Genomic DNA, 21,446 nt, shown 5'->3' with positions numbered 1-21,446 from the left:
ATTTATGTAGACAACAAAAATAACTATTATTGTGAAACGGAGAGAATACTATTCAAAGATTGGCAAATGTCCATTTGTATAAATACAAAATGAAAAAATCATATTCCAAATTGTGTAAAAAAAATTCAAATTGAAATAAGATGTTCCCAAGAAAGGACAAACCGATTCCGATGATTGGGTTGGGTATGGAAAACTGACGGATGACAACTTGGTCCAGCCCGGTGGCAGATCAAATCTCGTACATTAAACTATTGTTTTAAATAATTATTATAAATTTTCATTCATTGTGACCAAAAAATAATAATTAGATGATTATCTAATTCTTTTAGTTAATCGATCTTATGATTTTAATAATTAATTTTATTCGTTGTGACACAAAAAATATTGAATTGATTTTCTTCATGTTTACCTTTTTTTGTGAGTTTTTTTTAATGGAGATATAAATATTCTGATATTTATAGATAATTTCTGCATTTAAATTTTGGATTTGATTTGGTCATAATTATCATAAAAAAGTTTGGATTTTTTTTTATATTTGGTTGATTTGCATGTTACTTTGGATATTAAACATGTAAATGCTGGATCTCGTGTGTGTGTGTGTGTGTGTGTGTGTATATATGTATGGTTTTAGTTAGTTTCAACAAATATGTCACTAGGAACATCCCTATATCTCTAGAGTTTTATATGAGGTGTTCAACCGAATCATCCGAGAGTTTTATAAAAAAAATATTTTGATAATTAATTTTTATTTTTGACCAATTGATATTCTTTTACCCAAAAGAATATTTTAGAAAATTACCATAACGTTACCATAATCTTCTACATATTATTTATATATCTTGATAAACAAATCATGTTTTAGTTAAAAAATAATCAACTTCACCAAAGTTGAATCTTATAGTATGATTCAGGAGAATATTCGGAATATTGAGAAAGAAACAAACTAATAAAAAAGAAATAATTTAGTTTTTTTTTACAAAAAAAAAATAATATAGTTTTTTTTGGATTGATTATTTGATATATTTTTTTCGATATTTAGAATGAATGGATATAAGATGTTTGTGTGTTTCTTATTTATCACACATTATTTATTATTACATCGTCTACATTTATTGAGTACTAAAAATGTTTTTGTGATCATAAAAAAGATAAAGAATTGTGTTCTTTTTGGATTTTCACGGTTTTGTAAAGGAGCATATATATAGTATGGGTCATCCAAAAGTTCATGTGGATGGATGATGGATATGAGTGTGTCCTATCAACCATGCAATGGAGACTCAAGAAAATAGTGAAGAGATATATATATATATATATATAAAGCCAAGTGAACATGCCTATTAAACACACATATATGATATATGTATATGTATGTGCATATATGTATATGTATGCATGCCCTATACCAACCTTAGCCTTTGTTGATTCATAGGCATTGTCACATGTGCTTTGCTTACCCTCCCATTTGGGCCATGGTCCATGTGACCTGGTTTCCTCTCCAATTTGTATAATAATAATTTTTAAAAGATTTCAGTTTTTTTTTTAGGTTTTTGTAATTGGGATTTGAGAGTACAATTATGCTTCTAATTAATTATTATTCATTCGTGTTCAACGACTATAAGGATTTATCTCTCCTCCAACATCAAGTGGACCTGCATTTATTGGTTAGATTTTGCATAAAATATCTTTTTTTTTTTATATAAATCTATTATTGTTGTAGTTGTCGTCCATCTACGTTTTTTTTTGTGAGTTTATCCATCACATTATGTCTATATTTGCCTCTACATGCAATTCAATGCACAACTAACATGTACAAACATTATAATTGAATTGAGATTACACAATTTATCACTTAAACCGTTCCCTCTCTCTCTTATATCTCCCAAATGTATTTGGACTATTTCTCTCTCTCGATATTTAATCAACGAAGATAAGATCGAATGGTCGATATCGCAGTTTTATGGATATAATTTCTGCATTTTTTTTAGTTTACAACACAATACATCTTCTGAATTTAATGGCGTGATAAAATTTTCTCTGTGTTCATTGAAAAAAAAAAGAAATGGGGAAGATGGGTATAACCCTCTTATACTTTTTTGTGTAGATTAAAAGATTAAAATTGTTAATTGGGTCAAAATGACAAAAACAAATGATAAATATACGGATAATATCATACAAAATACGTAAAATAAAGTGTAAGATGTAACTAAAAACATGCCTGACCGGAGAAAGTCATGTCAATTAAAGGCTTCAAACCTATCCTAAGCAAAATGCCAGCCGACAGACTTCTCTACCCATGTTATCTTGTAATGTGTATGTGTAAAATATCATGTGAAATGGACATGAACACACACACACACACACATGCATATATTCATATATATTACGGTTCAAAATGAAACCTGTGTTCAACCATAAGTCCAGGAACCAGAAATAAAGTTAAAATCTTTATATGCAGATTTGAATTGAATCTATGGGTTTTCAACTTCACACGATAAAAATTTAGTTTTTTTTTTTTTAAAGTTCGGATTTTGATGGCATGATTAACGGTATCTGCAGATAAGGGCGAGGAAATGTCAAAGAGGGGATGAGGGGCGAAGATGACGAGACGACACCGTGAGGGGTCGAGTGGGCGAGAGCTGGAGATTTTGAAGAAAGAAAAATAAAAAGAAAGGTGAGGCGAGGTTCACCACTCGCCCCTCGCCTCTGCCGGTCATGGCTCGGGTGCCCGGCCAACAGAGCAACAGATTCCGACCCCCGGAATCCGAGAAACGCGAATTCGGGATCGGATACCCAAAATTACCCGACCATCGAAGAGAACCACTGTTGAAGCATCATCACTTCAGAAACTAGGGCTTTGTTTTGTGGTCATAGTTTTCATGTGTGGATTCAGATTTTGGACGTTAGCCCTATCGCTTAGGGTCCAAGGAACAGGATCCATAAAGATTCCAGAGAGTTGATCCCATCCTGAGCTAGCTGACGCTCTCACTTAAAACTTCAAACGCAGAAAACAGATGATTTAGTGATGATATGAACATACAAACGTTCCAATGAAAAGCCTCGTCCATTCAAGTTTCTATTGCAGCCTGCATCTAGCATGATGAATGGTAAGAACGCAGCCTGCAACACCTGAACAAAAGAATGGCGTCGAGGTTTCTGTGCTCACGCAAAGACATGAATGAAGAATGAAGAATGAAGCACAGGATTTTCAACTCTATGGATCAATGGCTTCGAAATAGTCTCGAAACCAGAGTAGCATCAATTACTATCTGGTATCCATTTGTAATCGATCAAAGTAACAAATTGACATATGGATCAATCCCTCTGGTAGCAATACAGATGCCCTCTAAACAAAAAGGCCATTTCCTGCACCAGGAAACAAGCAATTTTGGAACAGAAACTGGCCCGAAGAGCCTTCAACTACAAAAGATTAGAATTTGAAAGAAGGCAGATGACTTCAATTACAATATCTTTACATTCTGTGCCCAATAAGTTCACTCCATCAAAGACTTCGAACAAGCTAAACCGGCAAAGAGAAAACTTACGGACAATAGGCTGCAAATGAACTCTACAATACTTCACCAATATACCGAGAAAACCTCGGTGATGAAGATACATTCCTCAAAGGCACTGCTACTTAGCACACTAGCAGACATGCTATATTGCTAAGAATGCTCAGTCTCACCACACAACAAGATCCGAGTTCTTATCTTTCCCCAAAGAATAATTACCTCGAGAAATCTTGAACAGAAAGATATGGATATGGATCAATATGCAATTCTTCAACTATTCCTTAGAAATCCATCGTTGCATAGTAGCAAGAACATTCTACCGGGAGAATTAACACCAACCATCAATCAATCTGAATACAAGTGAACACTATCTATTTCGTCAAGATTTGGAAACAAACAGCTAAATCATCAAGACTCCAAAGTGTTACCGAGAGCAAACGAGAAGACTTCACGAACAGGAGACAACTCAACCAGACCAATTTCCATGCTGTACCCATTGACGGGGAGCTTCAAATCCCTCAACACCGAGAATGCCTCCGCCATTCGCGTCTTCGGCACTTCCAGAGCCACGGGACAGAATGGAATCCATGAATCGGCGCGATATTCCTCGCTAATCTCGACACCTTCTTTCCTCATCGCGTCGCATAGCTGAGCCTGCAACTGAAGCAGCGAAAGAGACGGTGTCGGCGAGAGGAACAGCACGTTGTTGTCGCAAGGGAAGCTGCCGATGGAGGAGAACGAGAGCGAGAGGGGTTCCTGCTTCGAAGCGAAGACCTTGATGACGGATTCGAGCTTCGATGAATCGACGACGGCGGTCGAGAAGAGGGTTATGTGAGGGCGAGACTCGGTGTCGATCAGTTTCGTGCTGATTTGTCGGCGGGCGAAGACGTTCCAAGCTTTCAGGACCTGGTTCTCGAGCGCCGGGTCGAAGTACAGCTCGATTGCGTAGCCTCCCGACATCTGATTGCCCAGAAATCAAAAATCGTGGGAAGAAATCAAGAACGACGCAAGATCGGAGACAGAGATCTGGGAGTTACCCAGATGAGGAAAAGCGTTTGCTTGGCGAATTGCAAGAACCCTAGAGGATGGGAGACGGGGAAAAACGTGAAATTGGGGGCGACCCAAGTAAGATTTCGTGGTGAATCAGTCGGGGAAGAAACAGCGAGGAAAGGAAAGAAAAATGCAGAGCTGAATCGAGAGGAGGGAGGAAGTGTAACGCCGAACGCTGAAAAAGGGAAAGCGAAATGGCCAAAATCACCGAAATGAACAGAAAAATCTAAACAATGAATATTAATATTTTTAGATTACGCTTTAAAATAATCCGGATTTTGATTCTCTCTAATTTTGGATTTCTTAAATTATATTTAATGAAGATTTTCCAGAATTAATTTTGGATTTCTTGAAATTGATATATCAGAATTCATTCCTACGTAGGTGGTGATATAAGTCCAATAATTTAGGTGAATGGATTCTAAATTTTAAAGTTCGATTATGAATATATGAAATTTGAATATTTGATTTTCTTATGTCTTATTGTTATCCCAAAAGCTTTTCATAGAGACGTCGTCAATAAAATGAAATATCACTATTAGGACAAAACAACATAATATCCTCTCTAAGCACGTGGGATTATCCAAACCAAATGATCAACGTCTAATTTATCTGAGCCCAATCTTTAATTAAGCCCAGTATTTCAATTTATGGGCCATATGTAGGCCCATTTCCTCTCCGACCCGACCCGTACCAAAACTGGGATCATTCTCACGCCCTTCAATTTAAAACCCTACCCGCTGTCCGAAGAATGTTCTGGAAATTTGAAGTGCGCGGAGAGGTTATATAGTTTTCACGGTACGAATTTCATGTTTGTTGGAAGCTACTCGATTTGAAAAATGAGGATTTCTCGCAAGAGAGGCCAGAAGAAGAAAAAGTCCGATGCTTCTCCGTCCGCCACCGCCATCGCCGGCGATGTTGAGGATGACCGAGTTTCTGGGTCGGCTTCAGCAGCCCAGCTCAACGAAACAGTGTCAGCTCCTTCCCCTGAACCCACCTCGTCCACCGGAAAAAACCCATCTCCGCCGCGACGTGGACGTGGACGGCCGAAGAAGCGTAGAATCAGCAGCCAACCGGAGCCGACTGAGCTCGCCGGAAACATCCGGATGTCGTCGCCGGAACGGAGAGGGAGGCACCATCACGCGGACGAGAACGGCGATTGCAATAACGGGGTTTTGTCGGCGGCGGAGCTGATGGCGACGGGTTCGACGCTGCCAATTCCGGCGGCGCCGCGGTGGGAGACGGTGGTGAAGGTTGTGCCCTCCATGGACGCGGTGGTGAAAGTGTTCTGTGTCCACACTGAGCCTAACTTCTCCCTGCCATGGCAGCGGAAGCGCCAGTATAGCTCTGGCAGTAGCGGTTTCATCATCAGTGGAAGAAGGGTTTTGACGAATGCGCACTCTGTGGAACATCACACGCAAGTGAAGCTCAAGAAGCGTGGTTCTGATACAAAGTACCTGGCGACAGTCTTAGCCATTGGAACTGAATGTGACATTGGTATGTATATCTTTCTCCGGTTTCTTCCATCAGTTTCTTCTGGTTTTAGACTGTTGGGTGGTGTGCTCCGAGTGACATGTAGGAAGTCAGAACTTGCCGGATTACTTTATATGACACACATGAAGTTATGAAACTGAAAAGCATCATCTTTGATCAAGCCTTACCTTGTTATGTTTACGACAAGTTGACCTGGTAAAAGCCGAAATCGGAAGTTAAATTGTTTATGGGCATGGAATTGTAATGTAATTTTAACTCTTGTCTTTCATTTGGTTACAGCTCTGTTAACTGTTAGCGATGATGAGTTCTGGGAAGGAGTTTCCCCTGTGGAGTTTGGAGATTTGCCCGCTTTGCAAGATGCCGTAACTGTTGTTGGTTATCCGATTGGCGGCGACACGATCTCTGTCACAAGTGGCGTTGTTTCGCGTATGGAGATATTGTCTTATGTACATGGATCGACAGAGCTTTTGGGTCTTCAGATAGATGCAGCTATAAACTCTGGAAACTCTGGTGGGCCGGCGTTTAACGATAAGGGAAAATGCGTTGGCATAGCTTTCCAGTCCTTGAAGCATGAGGATGCTGAAAATATCGGTTACGTCATACCCACACCAGTTATTGTCCATTTCATTCAAGATTATGAGAGGAATGGGAAATATACAGGTCTGTCCCATGATATAGTTGTTTTGATCTGTTCTTTAGGTTTTTACCCTTGTTTTGATCATACACATAACTGGTGTTGTTTTAGGTTTTCCTGTTCTTGGAGTTGAGTGGCAGAAGATGGAAAACCCCGACCTGCGCAAGTCAATGGGTATGGAGGCTCATCAAAAAGGGGTGCGGATAAAAAGAATTGAGCCGACTGCCCCCGAATCTCAGGTTTTGAGGCCATCCGATGTTATCCTTAGTTTTGACGGAGTTAATATCGCTAATGATGGAACTGGTAATAGTTCTTACGGTTGCTTGTTTCGGATTTTAATCTGTGTCCTAAGTATTTATTCATGGATTGAAAGAGGATTGTCCTTTTATGTTTTTTCCTTCCTGTTAGACTAAATATCCTCCGCTAATCCTCTGTTCTTCTCTTGCTTTCAGTTCCGTTCAGGCATGGTGAACGAATTGGGTTTAGCTATCTCATCTCTCAAAAATACACGGGAGATTTCGCCATTGTGAAAGTTCTTCGCAACAAACAAATACTTGAGTTCAAGATAAGACTTGCAGCCCACAAGAGGCTCATCCCGGCTCACGTAAACGGCAAACCTCCTTACTACATCATTGCCGGTTTTGTCTTCACAACTGTCTCTGTTCCATATCTCCGATCTGAGGTTCTCTCGCTCTCTCTATTTCTTTATCTCATGACCTTCTTCCATACATGTAATCTATTGTCTGTTAACCATTTTCCAAAACATTTTCCAGTATGGGAAGGAGTATGAATTCGATGCACCGGTCAAGCTGTTGGAAAAGCACCTTCATGCAATGGCTCAGACTGTGGATGAACAGCTTGTTGTTGTTTCACAGGTTGGGTTGTCTCTGTCTTTCTGTATCCTTGTACAGCTTAGATTATATTAACTTTACTGACCCATGTCCTGTCATTTCTAAATCTTGCAGGTACTTGTGTCTGATATTAACATCGGTTATGAAGAGATTGTCAACACCCAGGTTTGTAGATGCATCATTCATTATCATTGTAGTTTTTTTTTGTACTGTGATGATGCATCAGTCTATTGCTTATCACTGTGTAGGCTCTTGCGTTCAATGGGAAACCTGTCAAAAACCTGAAAAGCTTGGCTGAGATGGTAGAAAACTGTAATGACGAATATTTGAAGTTCGAATTAGAATATGACCAGGTATGTGTCCCTTTCCCCTTTCCCCTCATAGGGCTGCATGATAACTATTACTATAACTCTTGTCCTTTTTGTCAACATGGGTGGTTGGTTTTGATCTGGTTTAGAACTGTTCGGTTCCCATCGGGATGCATGGTCATGGTGCATATGTGATGTGCATGTACATGTTCGAATGGTGTTGATGCAAGAACCCTAATTCAGAGATTTAAACTAAGCTCTGTGAATTTGGATAAAATGCAGATTGTAGTTCTTAACACCAAGACAGCAAAGGAGGCAACTTTGGATATTCTAACGATGCATTGCATACCTTCTGCAATGTCTGATGATCTCAAGACATAGACACAGAAACAAACAAACAAACAAAAAAAGTCGGCGCCATGTTCTTTGGAAAAGCACGAAAAACAGAACTGCCTTCTCCGGATACTTGGGAAGAGAGAGATGGTCCATCCATGGTTCCTTGATGTTTTCTGGGGCGCACCATGGGATCATGGACATGAGCCCATGTAAACACACACACACGTTCTCGGGGAGCTCATCCAACTGAATATTTTCACATAATGTTTATGTTTCTGTTGTCTTTATCTTTGGCCTCCCAAGTACATGCATGGAGAGAAACGAAATGGATCCTAAATTAAATGATTCTAAATTAAACGAAGTAAAAAAATATGTTTTACAATAAATTAATCTAAATCTAAATTAAAGAAATATAAAAGTATTCCAATAAAGATAAAACTTTGTTTAAAAGTTACGTATTTTTTTGTTATCAAATTTGAAATCAAACTATGCAAGGCAACGTGTAATGCAGTAGGAACTAGGGATGTAAAACGAGCCGCGAATCGCGGGCCGGCTCATGAGTCGGCTCATATTTTTCTGGGTTGGGCTCAAAATATTTGAGTCCACAAAAAACCGGGTCAAACGAGCCAGCCCATCACGAGTCGTGCTGGCTCGCGGGCCAAAAAAATTTTTTTTTTTTTATATTTTTTCCCATATTACAAATGGGCCACGTAAATTAATGGGCTTCATAACATGACCTATGTATATAAAAATTAGGGGTGTAAAACGAGTTGCGGATCGCAGGCCGGCTCGTAAATCGACCCATATTTTTCCGAACTGGACTAAAAAAAATTAAATTTTTTTAATATTTTTATATATTTTAAAATATTTTTATATACAAATTATATTTTTTTATTACATATTTAGTTTGTTTTTGTTTAAAATTTTATTTTTTTATTATATTTTAAATATTTTTAAAATATGAAAATTAGTTTTAAATATTTTTAGTATTAAAATTTTGTTTTTAAAAATTATATATTTGACTCGCGGGCCGGCTCGTTTGGCTCACGGGCTAAGACGATATGGGTTGGGCTGATATATTTATGGCTCGCTATAAAACGGGTCGGACTGGACTGGACTAAATTTTTTTCAGATCGGAACGAGCCGGACTGGGCTGAGCCGGGCCGGCCCGTTTTACACCCCTAGTAGGAACTGGGCAACCATGCGACCGTACTAATCTTCATATTACGGTTCGGCTAAACCAAACCGGCCCAGTGACGAAAATATTGGGTTACCTAAATGGGCCTAATATTGACCCATGTAAGCCCGATCTTTGCAACTGTATTATTGGTCTTCATATTACTAAATTAAAGGGATAAAATTGAGCTAAGTGGGCCCAATATCGGCCCATATACGGCCCAAAAATTGCAACCGTAATTTTTGTCTTCATATATGTTTGACCATCTGACACACACGCGCTCAAGTGTGCGCGTGGGCCCAAACGTAAAGTTTCCGTTTTTGTTTTTTCCTTTTCCTTTTTTGTTTGTTTTCCAACTTTGCCTCGCACTTCGAAAAATTACAACATCACTGCCATTTTCTTCGGGTTCTTCCACCATAAAAGCTCGAGAAAAGAAGAGAGAGAGAGAGAGACCCTTCCTTAGATCTCTTCGTCTGGAAATCTGACAGAGAAAAAGCCTGTCGGATTAGGGTTTTGTGTCCAAGCTTCAGCGGCATCTGCAACGAAATACTTCGAGAACTTGGTTTAGGTGAGTTATCAAACCACTGTTTCCCCATGTCGGTGTTGTTTTTGTCATTGCAAGATCAGTGACTTGAAGCCGTTCGTGGTGTTTGGATCTTTATAGCTAGGAGGCTGGAGTGATTGAAATCTCGAGTTTTTGGGCCTTGGGGCTCTGAAAATGAATCTGGATTTATGCTTGGATTGTGTTCTGTATATTGCCTCATAGAAACTCGAAGCTTGGTGAATCGGTGTCGTTTCTTACATGGTTTCTGAATTATGTTGGAAGGGAAACAGAGTTTACGGTTTCTCGAGAATACCCAACTGAAGATGTCTTGGGTTGGGTTCGAAATTCAGCGAAAAGATGGTAACTTTGCTTACCCACCTGCGTTTTCACCTCCTTTGTACAAAGAGCCAAACCCTTCAACATCATCATCTCCATCGTCGGCATCTGGTAATAAAATCAGCCCAGCTGTTCTTTTCGTCATAGTGATTTTAGCTGTGTTGTTCTTCATATCTGGGCTGCTTCACCTGCTTGTTAGATTTCTCATAAAGCAACCTTCAGCATCTTCAAGGTCCAATAGGTACCCAGAGATCTCTACCTCTGACACTCTTCAGAGGCAGCTTCAACAGCTTTTCCATCTCAATGATTCGGGTCTCGATCAAGCGTTCATAGACGCTCTTAACTCATGCTTTTCCCGGAGGGAATCGTATAAAGATTTGAGAAGATCGTACTGTTTTTCGATCTGCTTTACCTTCGAACGAGCTCTTCGATTTTGGACCCAGCCAGCCACTTGACGAGGCGGCAAACCCAGATTCTTCGCCAGCTGACTCTTCCTCAGCGGCTCTAGTTTGTTCTCTTCTTGGAAGTTCTGCTCTTCCCGTGTTTCAGTACAAAGAGATATTGGGTGCCCAAGAGCCTTTCGACTGTGCTGTTTGTCTCTGTGAATTCTCTGAAAAGGATAAGCTGAGGTTACTGCCAATGTGCAGCCATGCCTTTCATATAAACTGTATAGATACTTGGCTGCAGTCCAATTCAACATGCCCTCTTTGTCGAGGCACACTCTTTACTCCCGGGTTTTCAATGGAGAACCCCATCTTTGATTTCGACGACATAAGAGAAGACGAGGAATGTGTGATCAGGAACGGCGAAAATGGTAGCCAGAAAACTGTGGAAATCCAGGAAATAGTTGTCGAAAAGGGGGTTTTACCGGTGAGATTGGGGAAATTCAAGAGGCTAGGTGGTGGCTCGGGTGAAGCTGCTGCCGGAGGAGAGACTAGTAGCAGCAACTTGGATGCAAGGAGATGTTTCTCAATGGGTTCGTATCAGTATGTGCTCGGCAACTCAGAGCTGAAAGTTCCTCTGTGCAACGACAGACGGGATCTTCCCAACTCGAAACCTCAAGACAAAGATTCTGAACAGACGGCGAATTCATCGGCTAGCGGAGACTCGGAGGGAAAGAAGATCAATAGCATGGCAAAGGGCGAGAGCTTCTCGGTTTCAAAGATCTGGTTGTGGTCAAAGAAAGATAAATTATCATCGAATGCTCAGACAAGGTTGCCTTCTTCGCTTAACGTTGATCTGCAAGATCTGCCATGGATGGAAGAGCACAAGAAGAAGAACAACAGCTAAAGGTAGTTCCTTTTTTGCTATCATTGTGCATCAGAAGAACAAAAAAACCCCATTGAAACAAATCAATGTTAAGGTTCTCTGAGCATATTTTTGAGATTACAATCATCAGTTGTAAACATATTGTCAAAAGCTTATATTTTTCTTATGGTTTTCATTTTGGGCAAACAGTAAGAACTGAACTTCAATTGCATAGTTAATAGAAGATCAAAAGGCAAAGGCTTTTGCTTTATTAATGCCCCTCTGCTTTCCTTCACTTTAGAGTCATCTGCTTCTCTCTTTTCCCAACTTTTTCTCCGTATACTTCGCTTTCTCTCCCAACATTGTCACGTATCCAGCACCGACGATTAAAGCGTAATTAGTGCAAAATCGAATGAGTGGAGTCAGTCAGTCCAAACATCTGGATAAATAGTCTAAATCCTGGCAGAAGAAAAAAAATATAAATTAAAATCAAAATCTAGGTAACCATTATATAATCTCATCTCTCAACCAAATATATGATTGGTCGATATTTTATAAAAGATTTACGAGTAACATTTTCCCGTGAGTTTTATCCATATGGCTTGGATTGTTGGTTGGTGTTTTATAAAATGAGATTTATAAACCTGTCTTTGCAAGAGGATCAAGACATGGAGACCATTGTCTTGTGGAGAGACGGAATCCGGTCTTGGTTAAGGAGTACTTGTCATGGTCGGTAAGTTAACGACAAATGATGACCACTTAAAAACAGTTTTTGGCTCTTTTGATTTGGTTTGACAACTACCAAAAAAAAAAAATCTTTGATCTTCGGTTCTAAAGACTTTGGCTCTAGTGGCCACATGGGCAAGTGGGTGGTGCCAATTGGCTCTCTTTCCACGTGACTTTTGCTCGACACACTGCTCCCACTAGATTTTAGACATTTGCACTACAGAGTTGGATAATTTAGAAAACTTGGAGAGTCTCTAATGGAACATCCATGTCCATAGTGTAATAATTTTGCCATTATTGGTTCCCCGTGTTGTTACACCCATCTTATATCCTATTGAGTTCATACCACTATGGAATAGACCCCCAAGTGAAACCTAAGAACGAAGTCTCTGTTATTTACCAGAGTGGCTGTGAAATCGACTGCCAAACCCACCAGTCGAAGGGTTCATCGTTCGTTTGTTGTTCTGCCGCCATAAATACGTCTGAGAAGTTATCCTCATCGTCAGCGGCTGGGTTTAGAGCCGCACTAGAGCTCATGGTCTCGTCGGGTTTCTCTTCAGGGTCGTTAGGAAAACTTCTCGCATTTTGGTTATTCGTGGGCTGTGAATCGATTCCACTGGCTTGAAGCTTCTCTGTCAAGGTCAGGACCTGAAGAAAAGTTCTAAGCCCATTAATCACCCGATTCTGTGCACAGGAAACAGTAAAAGGATCGTGTTTGGATGTCTTGAGATGATTTGTTAATTCGAGTAGAATTCAAAGTGTTGTCAGAGGTTGCCGTTACCTCGGCTTTAAGCTTCTCGTTCGCCTCGAGAACCAACTCATGCTTTTCCCGGAGGGAATCGTATAAAGATTTGAGAAGATCGTACTGTTTTTCGATCTGCTTTACCTTCGAACGAGCTCTTCGATTTTGGAACCAGACAGCCACTTGACGAGGCGGCAAACCCAGATTCTTCGCCAGCTGACTCTTCCTCAGCGGCTCTAGTTTGTTCTCTTCTTGGAAGTTCTTCTCCAGCAAATTCACCTATGCCGGAACCGAATTCAGTACAAGTGTTAAACAACATAGATTTTCATTTCGACAACGTCAATACCTAACCTGTTCAGCAGTCAAGCGATGCTTTCTCTCGTACGCGCTATGATCGCAGTATTTCCGATTGAATGAATGTCCTGAGATTGTGGAGAAACCTCTCTTTGAAGATTCATCCATGTCCATGACCGTCGAATATCCTATCGGAGATTTACAAGCTTTGTCACCATCGATACTGAATTCAGACGTTGTTGGTTAAATCAATGCGAACTACAGTACTAAGAAATTTCGAATTTCAACACGACACGGCACAAACAGAGAGGAGCAAGGGTAAAACAGATCACCTGGAAGAATCAGACTGAGATTCTCAGGGGAATGCAAATTTACACGAGATCCTGATCGATCAACGGAAAGCCAGCCTGAATCCATTTCTCCGCCTCTAGTCGTCGCAACGCGGCCGATTTCACTTCTCGTGACGGCGAGGACGTAGAAAGAAGAACTGAATTCGAAACACTTGACACTGAAATAGATTTTACCGATTAGAAAATCATGAGTTTGTGGCGGAAGAAGCTCGTCGTCCACAACAATCTCGCCGGAGTTATCGACGGAGAGAAGCAGAATCCCATCACTAAAAAGATGAAAAACACAAACGCACACAAACAAAAGAAGGGAAAATAATCGAAATCTCAGATCGAATCCAACAGTGAATTGATTTCAATTTTGAAACTCCGCCTCGGAAATTCCATCTGAAACTCTCAGATCGAATGTTTCCACACACAAAAAAATTCCGATTTCCGTTTCTCCGGTGATGCGAGTAAATCTGGGCAGGTAAAGTTGAAGTGTTGGAGTTCCGCGGGAATTTATAAGCGTTCGTGAAATGACAGATTTGTCCTTCACACGGTTCTTGAAATGACAGATTTGTCCTTCACATGGGATTTTAATAGCCAAGCAAGTGTGTCTGAATCAAGGAATAGCACAAAACATAAAAGCCTCCCTGATAAGAGAAGAAGAATATTTTTTTTTATATGTGCAGAGATATATGTTCGCTCCTCTCTTACATCAACATCAGTTAGTCAACCAAACGTGTTAGAACTAGATAATGCCGAATAATATTCTGCGAATAAAAAAGAAAAAAAAAAATATGCGTGATCCATGATTAAAAGGTAAAAAAAGTTTTTTTTTTTTGAGATCATGGGTTCAATTTTATTAATGGGGAAGAGTGAGTGCAATTAATTGCGTGACTAAAATCTACTTTTGGCCTCAGAGAATTAAGTAAGGTCCAATGAAATTTCTCATTACAAAAAAATAGATAACTATTAGATTATTATATTGAATTCCATCTGGTTTAGTTCGGTATATTTGGTTCGGTTTCGATGGACAAAATATTTATTTTTTTAAGGGTTATTCATTGATTTATTTGGTTTGGCTCGAGATCGAATACGATTTTTTCAGTTTTAGAGAAATTATAACCATTGGATTTTACATCAAATTTGATTCGACTATGATTATGTATTTTTTTGGGTTGGGATAGAATAGGTTATTCGTTATTAAAGCTAAAACTGGTAGTTAAATAAATTGACAAATGGGGGAATTAAAACGTCTTAATTTACTGGATTGGATTGTAAGTTAACTGGGCTGTACAGAAATATCTATAATGGGCCGCCCAATTAGAAACAAAGAAAGTCGGCCCGTAAGGTGGATTAGTCATATTACCAATATTATTTAATTACCGAATTTGTCCAACAGATTTGTCTTCCCACGTGGCAAAATATCATTCGATAACGCCGAACTACAAACCCGGCGAAAACTGCTTGCCGTTTCTGCATGTGCTTGTTGTGAGCCGCGCTGTTAATGGTAGATCCGTAATTGTGGCAAAACACAAGACTGATTAGATGAAGGCAGAATTAACGGCGCACAACAGCGTGGGCGTATAATAACAGAATATTCATAAAAAAAAAATATTTAAAAATTCAAATACCCAGAAAGGATAGTAGCATATCATGTTTATATATATTTGGGTTTGAAAATTGATGGATGATGATGACAGAGAAACATCATACTGCTGGTGTTACTAGAGATCATGGCAGTGGCAGCGGTGGGGGCCATACCATAACGCTTTTTGCCTTTCAGACCACATTCTCCAAGCAAACCTTTGTATAGGTGTCATATGCGACGCCTTCAACATCGCTATGTATGGATCCCCCTGCTTAGCCATCGTCATATCCCCCCTCGTCGTCCTACCGGAGATCTACTCCGAAGGTTAAGGAGATGCCGAGAAGCCCTGGGGCCGTGGCCGACCGCGGTTAGGGTCTAATCATATGATAGCTAGACTCGTACGTCTGGTTTTATATTTCCTACCTTCACTTAGTTCTCCTTCTGCTATGTTCCTCGCCGGCATGCATATTGTGAATCCGGTGGCTTTCAGAGTTTTAACAGAGTGTAGCCTTTACCTAATTTTGGGGTTTTCTGATCGCTTTAAAACAATGGGTTTAGAAACCTAATAAACTGAAAGTTTCAAAAGGCCTTTAAACGATGGAAAATGAACTTTATTCCAAATCATACATACATATATGTAAATATATTCATAACCTCGGATATCGACAGGCTTCTCGGGTCGGGTTAGGCAGGTCGGATAATGACCCGTTAAGGATCCGGTTTGCGACCCACATGTTTGCGGTTTCGGTCAAGTGGATGCCATCCCAACTTATGTAACTTGCGGGGTTTTTACATGAAATACTAAAAAGTTCAGTCCCGTTTTGTAATATCGTCTTTCCACATCCCATTCCTCGACCGATTGCCCCAACGCAACAATAATCAAACGGATCCGCAAAACCTGCCATGAATTCATGCCATTATACCAGAAAATCCGTGAGACGGTTTATTAAAAACCAAAAAAAAAATCCGGTTTAGGATCTCGGTATGGGTCAAGAATCCGGTTTAAGATGATTGATCAATGCTTACCAAGACTCTTTGCTTTACTGATCAATGTATATTTAGCTGAGTAGACATCAACGTAAGTGAAGACAGCATAAGTAAGTTGTTTCTTCAACTCGGAGATTCTGTTCTTGAGTTGTCTATTGAATTCAATCGCACCATTGTTCAAAGGCTTCACACAACCGTATCGATCCCGAGGCGTATCGGGAAAAGATTTGAGAACATACGGTAAACATCCTGCCGGTCCAGTGTTGTGGATCCAAAAGTATCTTGCCCCTTCTTTGTAGAGTATCTGCAAAGTTTTCAATGATTTTGTCAAGGGTTTAGTAATGTTTATAGATTAAACAACAGTTTCGTCGTTTACTTGTATTGCGTTGGTGAAATTTCCGATGATTTCGGGTATCGATGCTTTGAGTTGTTCCTCCGTTGAGTTAGTAAAACCGATCGTGATATCGTTTTGGCCGATATCAAACGTGTATAGAGCTTTTGAGAAGTCATTGGGACGTGCAAGGACGTTTTTGCACAATGGGGTTTTTCCTGGGCACAAATTGAAATTTGAAAAACATTTAGGCTAGAACCGAAAAAGCCGGTTTGGTAATGATTGAACCGGGTTTAACATTACGCACCATTGGTTCGGCTGTATAGAGATATGGTACGAGTCTTGAAGTGAAGAAATTGTACAACTTGAGTACCGAGATGGAAAGGGCTAAAACAACCGCCGCTCGGGCGAATGCAGGCACCGCCCGTCGCGAAATTAGCACCGTACCGATAGTAAGCCCCGACCGAATCCAAGTACGGCGTGAGATACGGCAATGTAAGATTCTCGGCTGCGAAATCATCCGATATAAAATTCATACATAACCATAAGAATTGATATATATATTGAAATCGGAAACAATTTTTCCTTGTGTTATAAAATCGGAAAAATATAATCAAACTAACTCGAACCAAACTCTAACCAAATCAAAGTAGAGAAAAATTTAACCAAAACCTTAACTAAATCGAATTAAAATGATATTATTGAAATATAACTAAAGAAACATTGAAATCGAAAAAAAAAATGATACAACTAAAATAAATGGAAACAAACAAGAATTGATATGTTAAAATTGAAAAAAAAAATGTAAGCGAACCCTAATCAAACCGAATCAAATTAAACCAAAATGGTATAATTGAAATGTACCAAATGAAACATTACTTACAGATGAAATCAATGATGAGTCGGCCATCGGAATGTCTTCCTGCGGATCTGCCGAAGAAGGCTACACCATTCGGAGGAGGAACCTCTCCAATGGCTGCCGAAATCGCTCCGGTATCCGAATTCGAATCTCCGAAATTATATACGGCCGGAAAATCGCATTTCTTGTTAGTTCTAATCCTCGATGAAGCCGATGTTATGATCACCATTAAACTTGAAATCAAAACTATAATCATAAAACGTGATTTCCGAGATTCCATCTTTGTACAAATATAGATACATTTTTTGTTCGAGCAAGTACTCTCTTATTTATAACGAAGTCGGTCCACGGCATGATATTATATATAATCTTTCTATAGATTATAATAAGGGAATAGGTTTATCAGTATAACATGGCAAGTAGATAAGTATATCAGTTTACTCCTTTTTCTATAATTTTCCAAGCCAGTTGTAATGGACCCGTAGAGAGCGAGCTGGGAGAGGCCGAAGAGGAATCCCGAGGTTTGGCTGCGTCTTAGGCTTCTTTTCTGAGGGACAAGAAGCTCGTGACTGAACAAAGAAAGGATTTTGTCCTGAGCATTGAAGGCTGCAACCGTCCTAATGTTGCTGACTCCTTCACCGGCTATCATCGAAGTCTTTGCATGAGCCCTCTTCCTCTCCTCTGCATCACATGGGTATGTATATTATATATAGGCATATACGTCCATATATACATATTTAGTACAAATACACACACGGTAGAGTTATGTGTGTATATATATACATATATGTATACAGAAATGGGTCTACAACCGTAGATGCTGGGCTGAGGAAACACTATCTATACTCGAAATCAAACCGATACGGGGCTTAAATTCGGTTTGGCTGTCCGGTTTAGAATATTTTTTGAACCGGATGACATTTCCGGTTAAGTACCTTAAAAGATTTCGTTCAGGCAAGCTGATTCTCAATATGGATTGGAGGCCCACTCAAAGTCCATCATACGCACGCACGACCCGTCATAGAGGTCTCTCTCGTACTCAATGCGCACATATGCCGCGTACGCATAATGCATGCATATAATCTTTTTAAATACAAAAAATCGAAAGAAAAAAAATATATCAATAACTTTCGTTTGTCATCCATTAATGACCATGGTATATTTACAATCATTTAGTAGTATTAAATAAATGATTATCCACAATGTAATAATTCTCTTATATTTGGTATCTCCACTGCAAAAAAAACATGTCATTAACAACGAAATTAGCAACGAAATGCATTTCGTTGCAAAGTTAACAATGAAATTGCAACGTTTTTTAATGAAAACGATTTTGCAATGCTTTAGCAACGAAATTTTTCGTTGCAAATTTGCAACGCAATTTTTCGTTGCGAAGCGTTGCAAAATCGTTGCAAAAATCATTGCAAAATTTTTTATTGCAATTAGCAACGCTTTGCAACGCAATAATTTCGTTGTTAATTTGCAACGCAATATTTGCGTTGCAAAATCGTTTCAAAATTATTTCTTTGAAATCAACAACGATTAATAACGAATTTCCTTTTGCAACGTTTTGCAACGAAATAATTTCGTTGCAAAAATTATTATTTAATAATTAATATGATTTGACCGTAAAAAAATAAATATATAAATTTGCAACGCAATTTCGTTGCTATTTGGTTTTGCAACGTAATTTCGTTGCAATTTTGCAACAAAATTACGTTGCAAATCCAATTAGCAACGAAATTGCGTTACAAATTTTAAATAAATTTGTGGCTGCGATTAATTATGGTTTTCACGCCTTTTGCAACGAATTTTCATTGCTAATTGGATTTGCAACGCAATTTCGTTGCAATTGCAACGTTTTTCTTTATATTCAACATCCAAACACATTCCAAACACAATTCATCAACAATTTCTCACTCTAAAAATTATCTAAAACCTCTCTCTATCTCCAACTCTTTAAAAAATCAAATAAAAATATATTTATTATTTTTATTAAATATTTATTTTATTATTTTGTTAATTATTTATTTATAAACATTAATTTATAACTTTTAAATAAACTTTATAATTCTACAAATATATATATATATATATATATATATATTTATTATCTTTATTTAATATCTATATTATTTTTATTTAATATTTATATTTTATTAATATTTTTTTAATTAATTATTTTTTAAATTTTAATTTAATTCTTCTAAAAAAACCCGAAATTCTAAATTATTTTTTTTATTTTTATATTAAATTTAGCAACGAAATTGCGTTGCTAATTTTGCAACGCAATTTCGTTGCAAAATTAGCAACTCATTTTTTTCATTGCAAAACGTTGCAATTTGCAACGAATTGAAACGCTATATTGGTTTACAACGACGAGTTAGCAACGAAAATTTTTTCGTTGCAATTTCGTTGCAAACACTGTTTTGCAACGAAATTTGTAGGTTTGCAACGAAAAATTTTCGTTGCTAAATGACTGTTTTTTTGTAGTACTCGTAACGATAATTTTTATTTTTCAGACCTAAGAGATCTAGAAATTAATCGCACCGAAAAATCCAAATATAAAAACAAAAGTCGGTTTGCAAAATTTACCCTTTCGTGGACAAGATAGTTGCGTCCTCGAGGACCCATCTCATTGAAATTATATAAAAACAAGTTGCGTCGTGGTCAATCTCAATATATAAACTATACATAAAGCCCCAAATAAATACACACACACACATATATATATATATATATACACACCATGAAATGACAGAAGAGAATTTTCAAAAAAAATTATAAATAAATTAAAAAAGTTCAAAGAGGACAAGGACAGAGATATCGAGTGCATGGAGACATAATATGGAGATGTCAGAAAGGGGGACGTCCTTATGAAACAGTAAACATATCTCAATAGTCTCTCTCCCATCGACCTCCATCATCATTATCACTATCTGCATGCCCCATCAGTACACAGTGCTTTAGTCATATACTTACATATATACATACACACACACGCGCATATACCATGCATGCATGCATGCATGTGTGTGCGCAAACACCCGGAAATCTAAGAACGCTTGAACACATAAGATCCAAAGCATGCAATGTTTTGCCATCCTTTAAGGTTTTCTTAATCAATCTTTCATGTTTTTCTTGTTCACTATTTTGTAGTTCTTGAGAATTATAGAGTGTGTGTGTATATATATAGTAGATAATTTTCTTATTTTTATAAAAAAAAGGTTTCTAATATTATTATTGATAACTGAATAAATTAAAATAGATCATGTCATATATCAATAGAATGTACAAAAACATTTGATCAATCAAAATATAAGATATTTTTTATATTATGGTATACTGATTTATCATACCCATCAATTCACCGTATCGATTTTCTAATAAATCAAATTTTAACTTGTTAGTGACAGTTTAACAAAAAAAAAAACTTGTTAGTGACATTTCAAATACAAAGATGTCACTCATGCATGCTATCAAACATATATAAGATGCTCATAGTAGCACTACTCTCCCGAAATCGATTGACATAATATTTGTATCACGCCCTTCTTTGTTACTTAGCGAATCATGATGACAACCATATATTATATTATGTTATATAGGTTACCTATATATATATATATATATATATATATATATATATATATATGCAGACATAGCAGAGTGGGACATGAAACTCTTTACCAATGCTAATTCATATTCAAAAGCATATTCTTAAAATCTTGTTGTGATAATAATTACATTAACGTTTGGCATCAATTTCATAAATCAATTCAGCTTTTCTGCAACCTTTGTTCTTTTTTTTCCCCCTAATTTAAAAATGATTCGTGTGCCTTGGTCCAATCTAGACTGTATTCCACTAAAAAAAATGAAATTATATCGAAACCTTAAACTTATTTGAAAACATTTATAAAATCTCTTTAATATGTCACACGATATGACAAGGTAATCAGCAGTATTAATGATAGTAATTGATTAGTAAAATATGAAGGATGTTATTTGTATTTTTGAAAATAATTCAAAAATATTAAATGTTAAATTTTGTCATAAATATATATATATATATATATATATATATATATATATATATA

The 21,446-nt window shown here is 37.9% G+C and overlaps 5 protein-coding genes across 9 annotated transcripts; 2 read left to right on the top strand and 3 right to left on the bottom strand.

Annotated features, from left to right (window-relative positions):
* Window positions 1–3,433: 3,433 nt before the first annotated feature.
* Window positions 3,434–4,766, bottom strand: LOC104823919. Its single transcript, XM_010555714.2, has one exon. The coding sequence runs from the start codon at window positions 4,467–4,469 to the stop codon at window positions 3,918–3,920; it is 552 nt and encodes a 183-aa protein (XP_010554016.1). The 5' UTR covers window positions 4,470–4,766; the 3' UTR covers window positions 3,434–3,917.
* Window positions 4,767–5,316: 550 nt separating this feature from the next.
* Window positions 5,317–8,469, top strand: LOC104823918 (protease Do-like 9). The gene is made up of 8 exons (XM_010555713.2): window positions 5,317–6,056; window positions 6,333–6,713; window positions 6,799–6,990; window positions 7,140–7,369; window positions 7,461–7,562; window positions 7,653–7,703; window positions 7,787–7,891; window positions 8,129–8,469. Exons 1-8 carry the CDS (start codon window positions 5,399–5,401, stop codon window positions 8,225–8,227), a joined length of 1,818 nt encoding a protein of 605 aa, XP_010554015.1. The 5' UTR covers window positions 5,317–5,398; the 3' UTR covers window positions 8,228–8,469.
* Window positions 8,470–9,736: 1,267 nt separating this feature from the next.
* LOC104823915 (RING-H2 finger protein ATL46) lies at window positions 9,737–11,681 on the top strand. Of its 3 annotated transcripts, XM_019203809.1 has the most exons (3): window positions 9,737–10,350; window positions 10,462–10,580; window positions 10,777–11,681. In XM_019203809.1, exons 1-3 carry the CDS (start codon window positions 10,176–10,178, stop codon window positions 11,527–11,529), a joined length of 1,047 nt encoding a protein of 348 aa, XP_019059354.1. In that variant the 5' UTR covers window positions 9,737–10,175; the 3' UTR covers window positions 11,530–11,681. The 3 variants fall into 3 exon arrangements, with proteins under 3 accessions (XP_019059354.1, XP_019059353.1, XP_010554007.1); XM_019203808.1 differs by having other exon boundaries at window positions 9,737–10,574; window positions 10,771–11,681; XM_010555705.2 differs by having other exon boundaries at window positions 9,737–10,580.
* Window positions 11,515–14,178, bottom strand: LOC104823917 (homeobox-leucine zipper protein HAT5-like). 2 transcript variants are annotated; one of them, XM_010555710.1, is made up of 5 exons: window positions 13,582–14,178; window positions 13,307–13,437; window positions 12,995–13,234; window positions 12,614–12,861; window positions 11,515–11,946 (listed from the first exon to the last, which is right to left on the bottom strand). In XM_010555710.1, the coding sequence occupies exons 1-5, from the start codon at window positions 13,664–13,666 to the stop codon at window positions 11,940–11,942; spliced, it is 711 nt and encodes a 236-aa protein (XP_010554012.1). In that variant the 5' UTR covers window positions 13,667–14,178; the 3' UTR covers window positions 11,515–11,939. The 2 variants fall into 2 exon arrangements, with proteins under 2 accessions (XP_010554012.1, XP_010554014.1); XM_010555712.1 differs by having other exon boundaries at window positions 13,307–13,472; window positions 13,582–13,673.
* Window positions 14,179–15,234: 1,056 nt separating this feature from the next.
* On the bottom strand, window positions 15,235–17,628 carry LOC104823914 (GDSL esterase/lipase At3g27950). Of its 2 annotated transcripts, XR_773378.2 has the most exons (6): window positions 17,374–17,628; window positions 16,798–16,998; window positions 16,536–16,708; window positions 16,199–16,463; window positions 15,596–16,070; window positions 15,235–15,518 (listed from the first exon to the last, which is right to left on the bottom strand). XR_773378.2 is itself a non-coding variant. In XM_010555704.2 (5 exons), exons 1-5 carry the CDS (start codon window positions 17,603–17,605, stop codon window positions 15,820–15,822), a joined length of 1,122 nt encoding a protein of 373 aa, XP_010554006.1. In that variant the 5' UTR covers window positions 17,606–17,628; the 3' UTR covers window positions 15,235–15,819. The 2 variants fall into 2 exon arrangements, 1 of the variants encoding a protein (XP_010554006.1); XM_010555704.2 differs by having other exon boundaries at window positions 15,235–16,070.
* Window positions 17,629–21,446: the final 3,818 nt, after the last annotated feature.

Source organism: Tarenaya hassleriana, unplaced genomic scaffold (assembly GCF_000463585.1).
Source record: "Tarenaya hassleriana unplaced genomic scaffold, ASM46358v1 Cleome4, whole genome shotgun sequence".
Lineage (NCBI taxonomy): Eukaryota > Viridiplantae > Streptophyta > Magnoliopsida > Brassicales > Cleomaceae > Tarenaya > Tarenaya hassleriana.
Note: the sequence above shows the minus strand (reverse complement) of the source record. Positions and strands in the feature narration are given on the sequence as shown.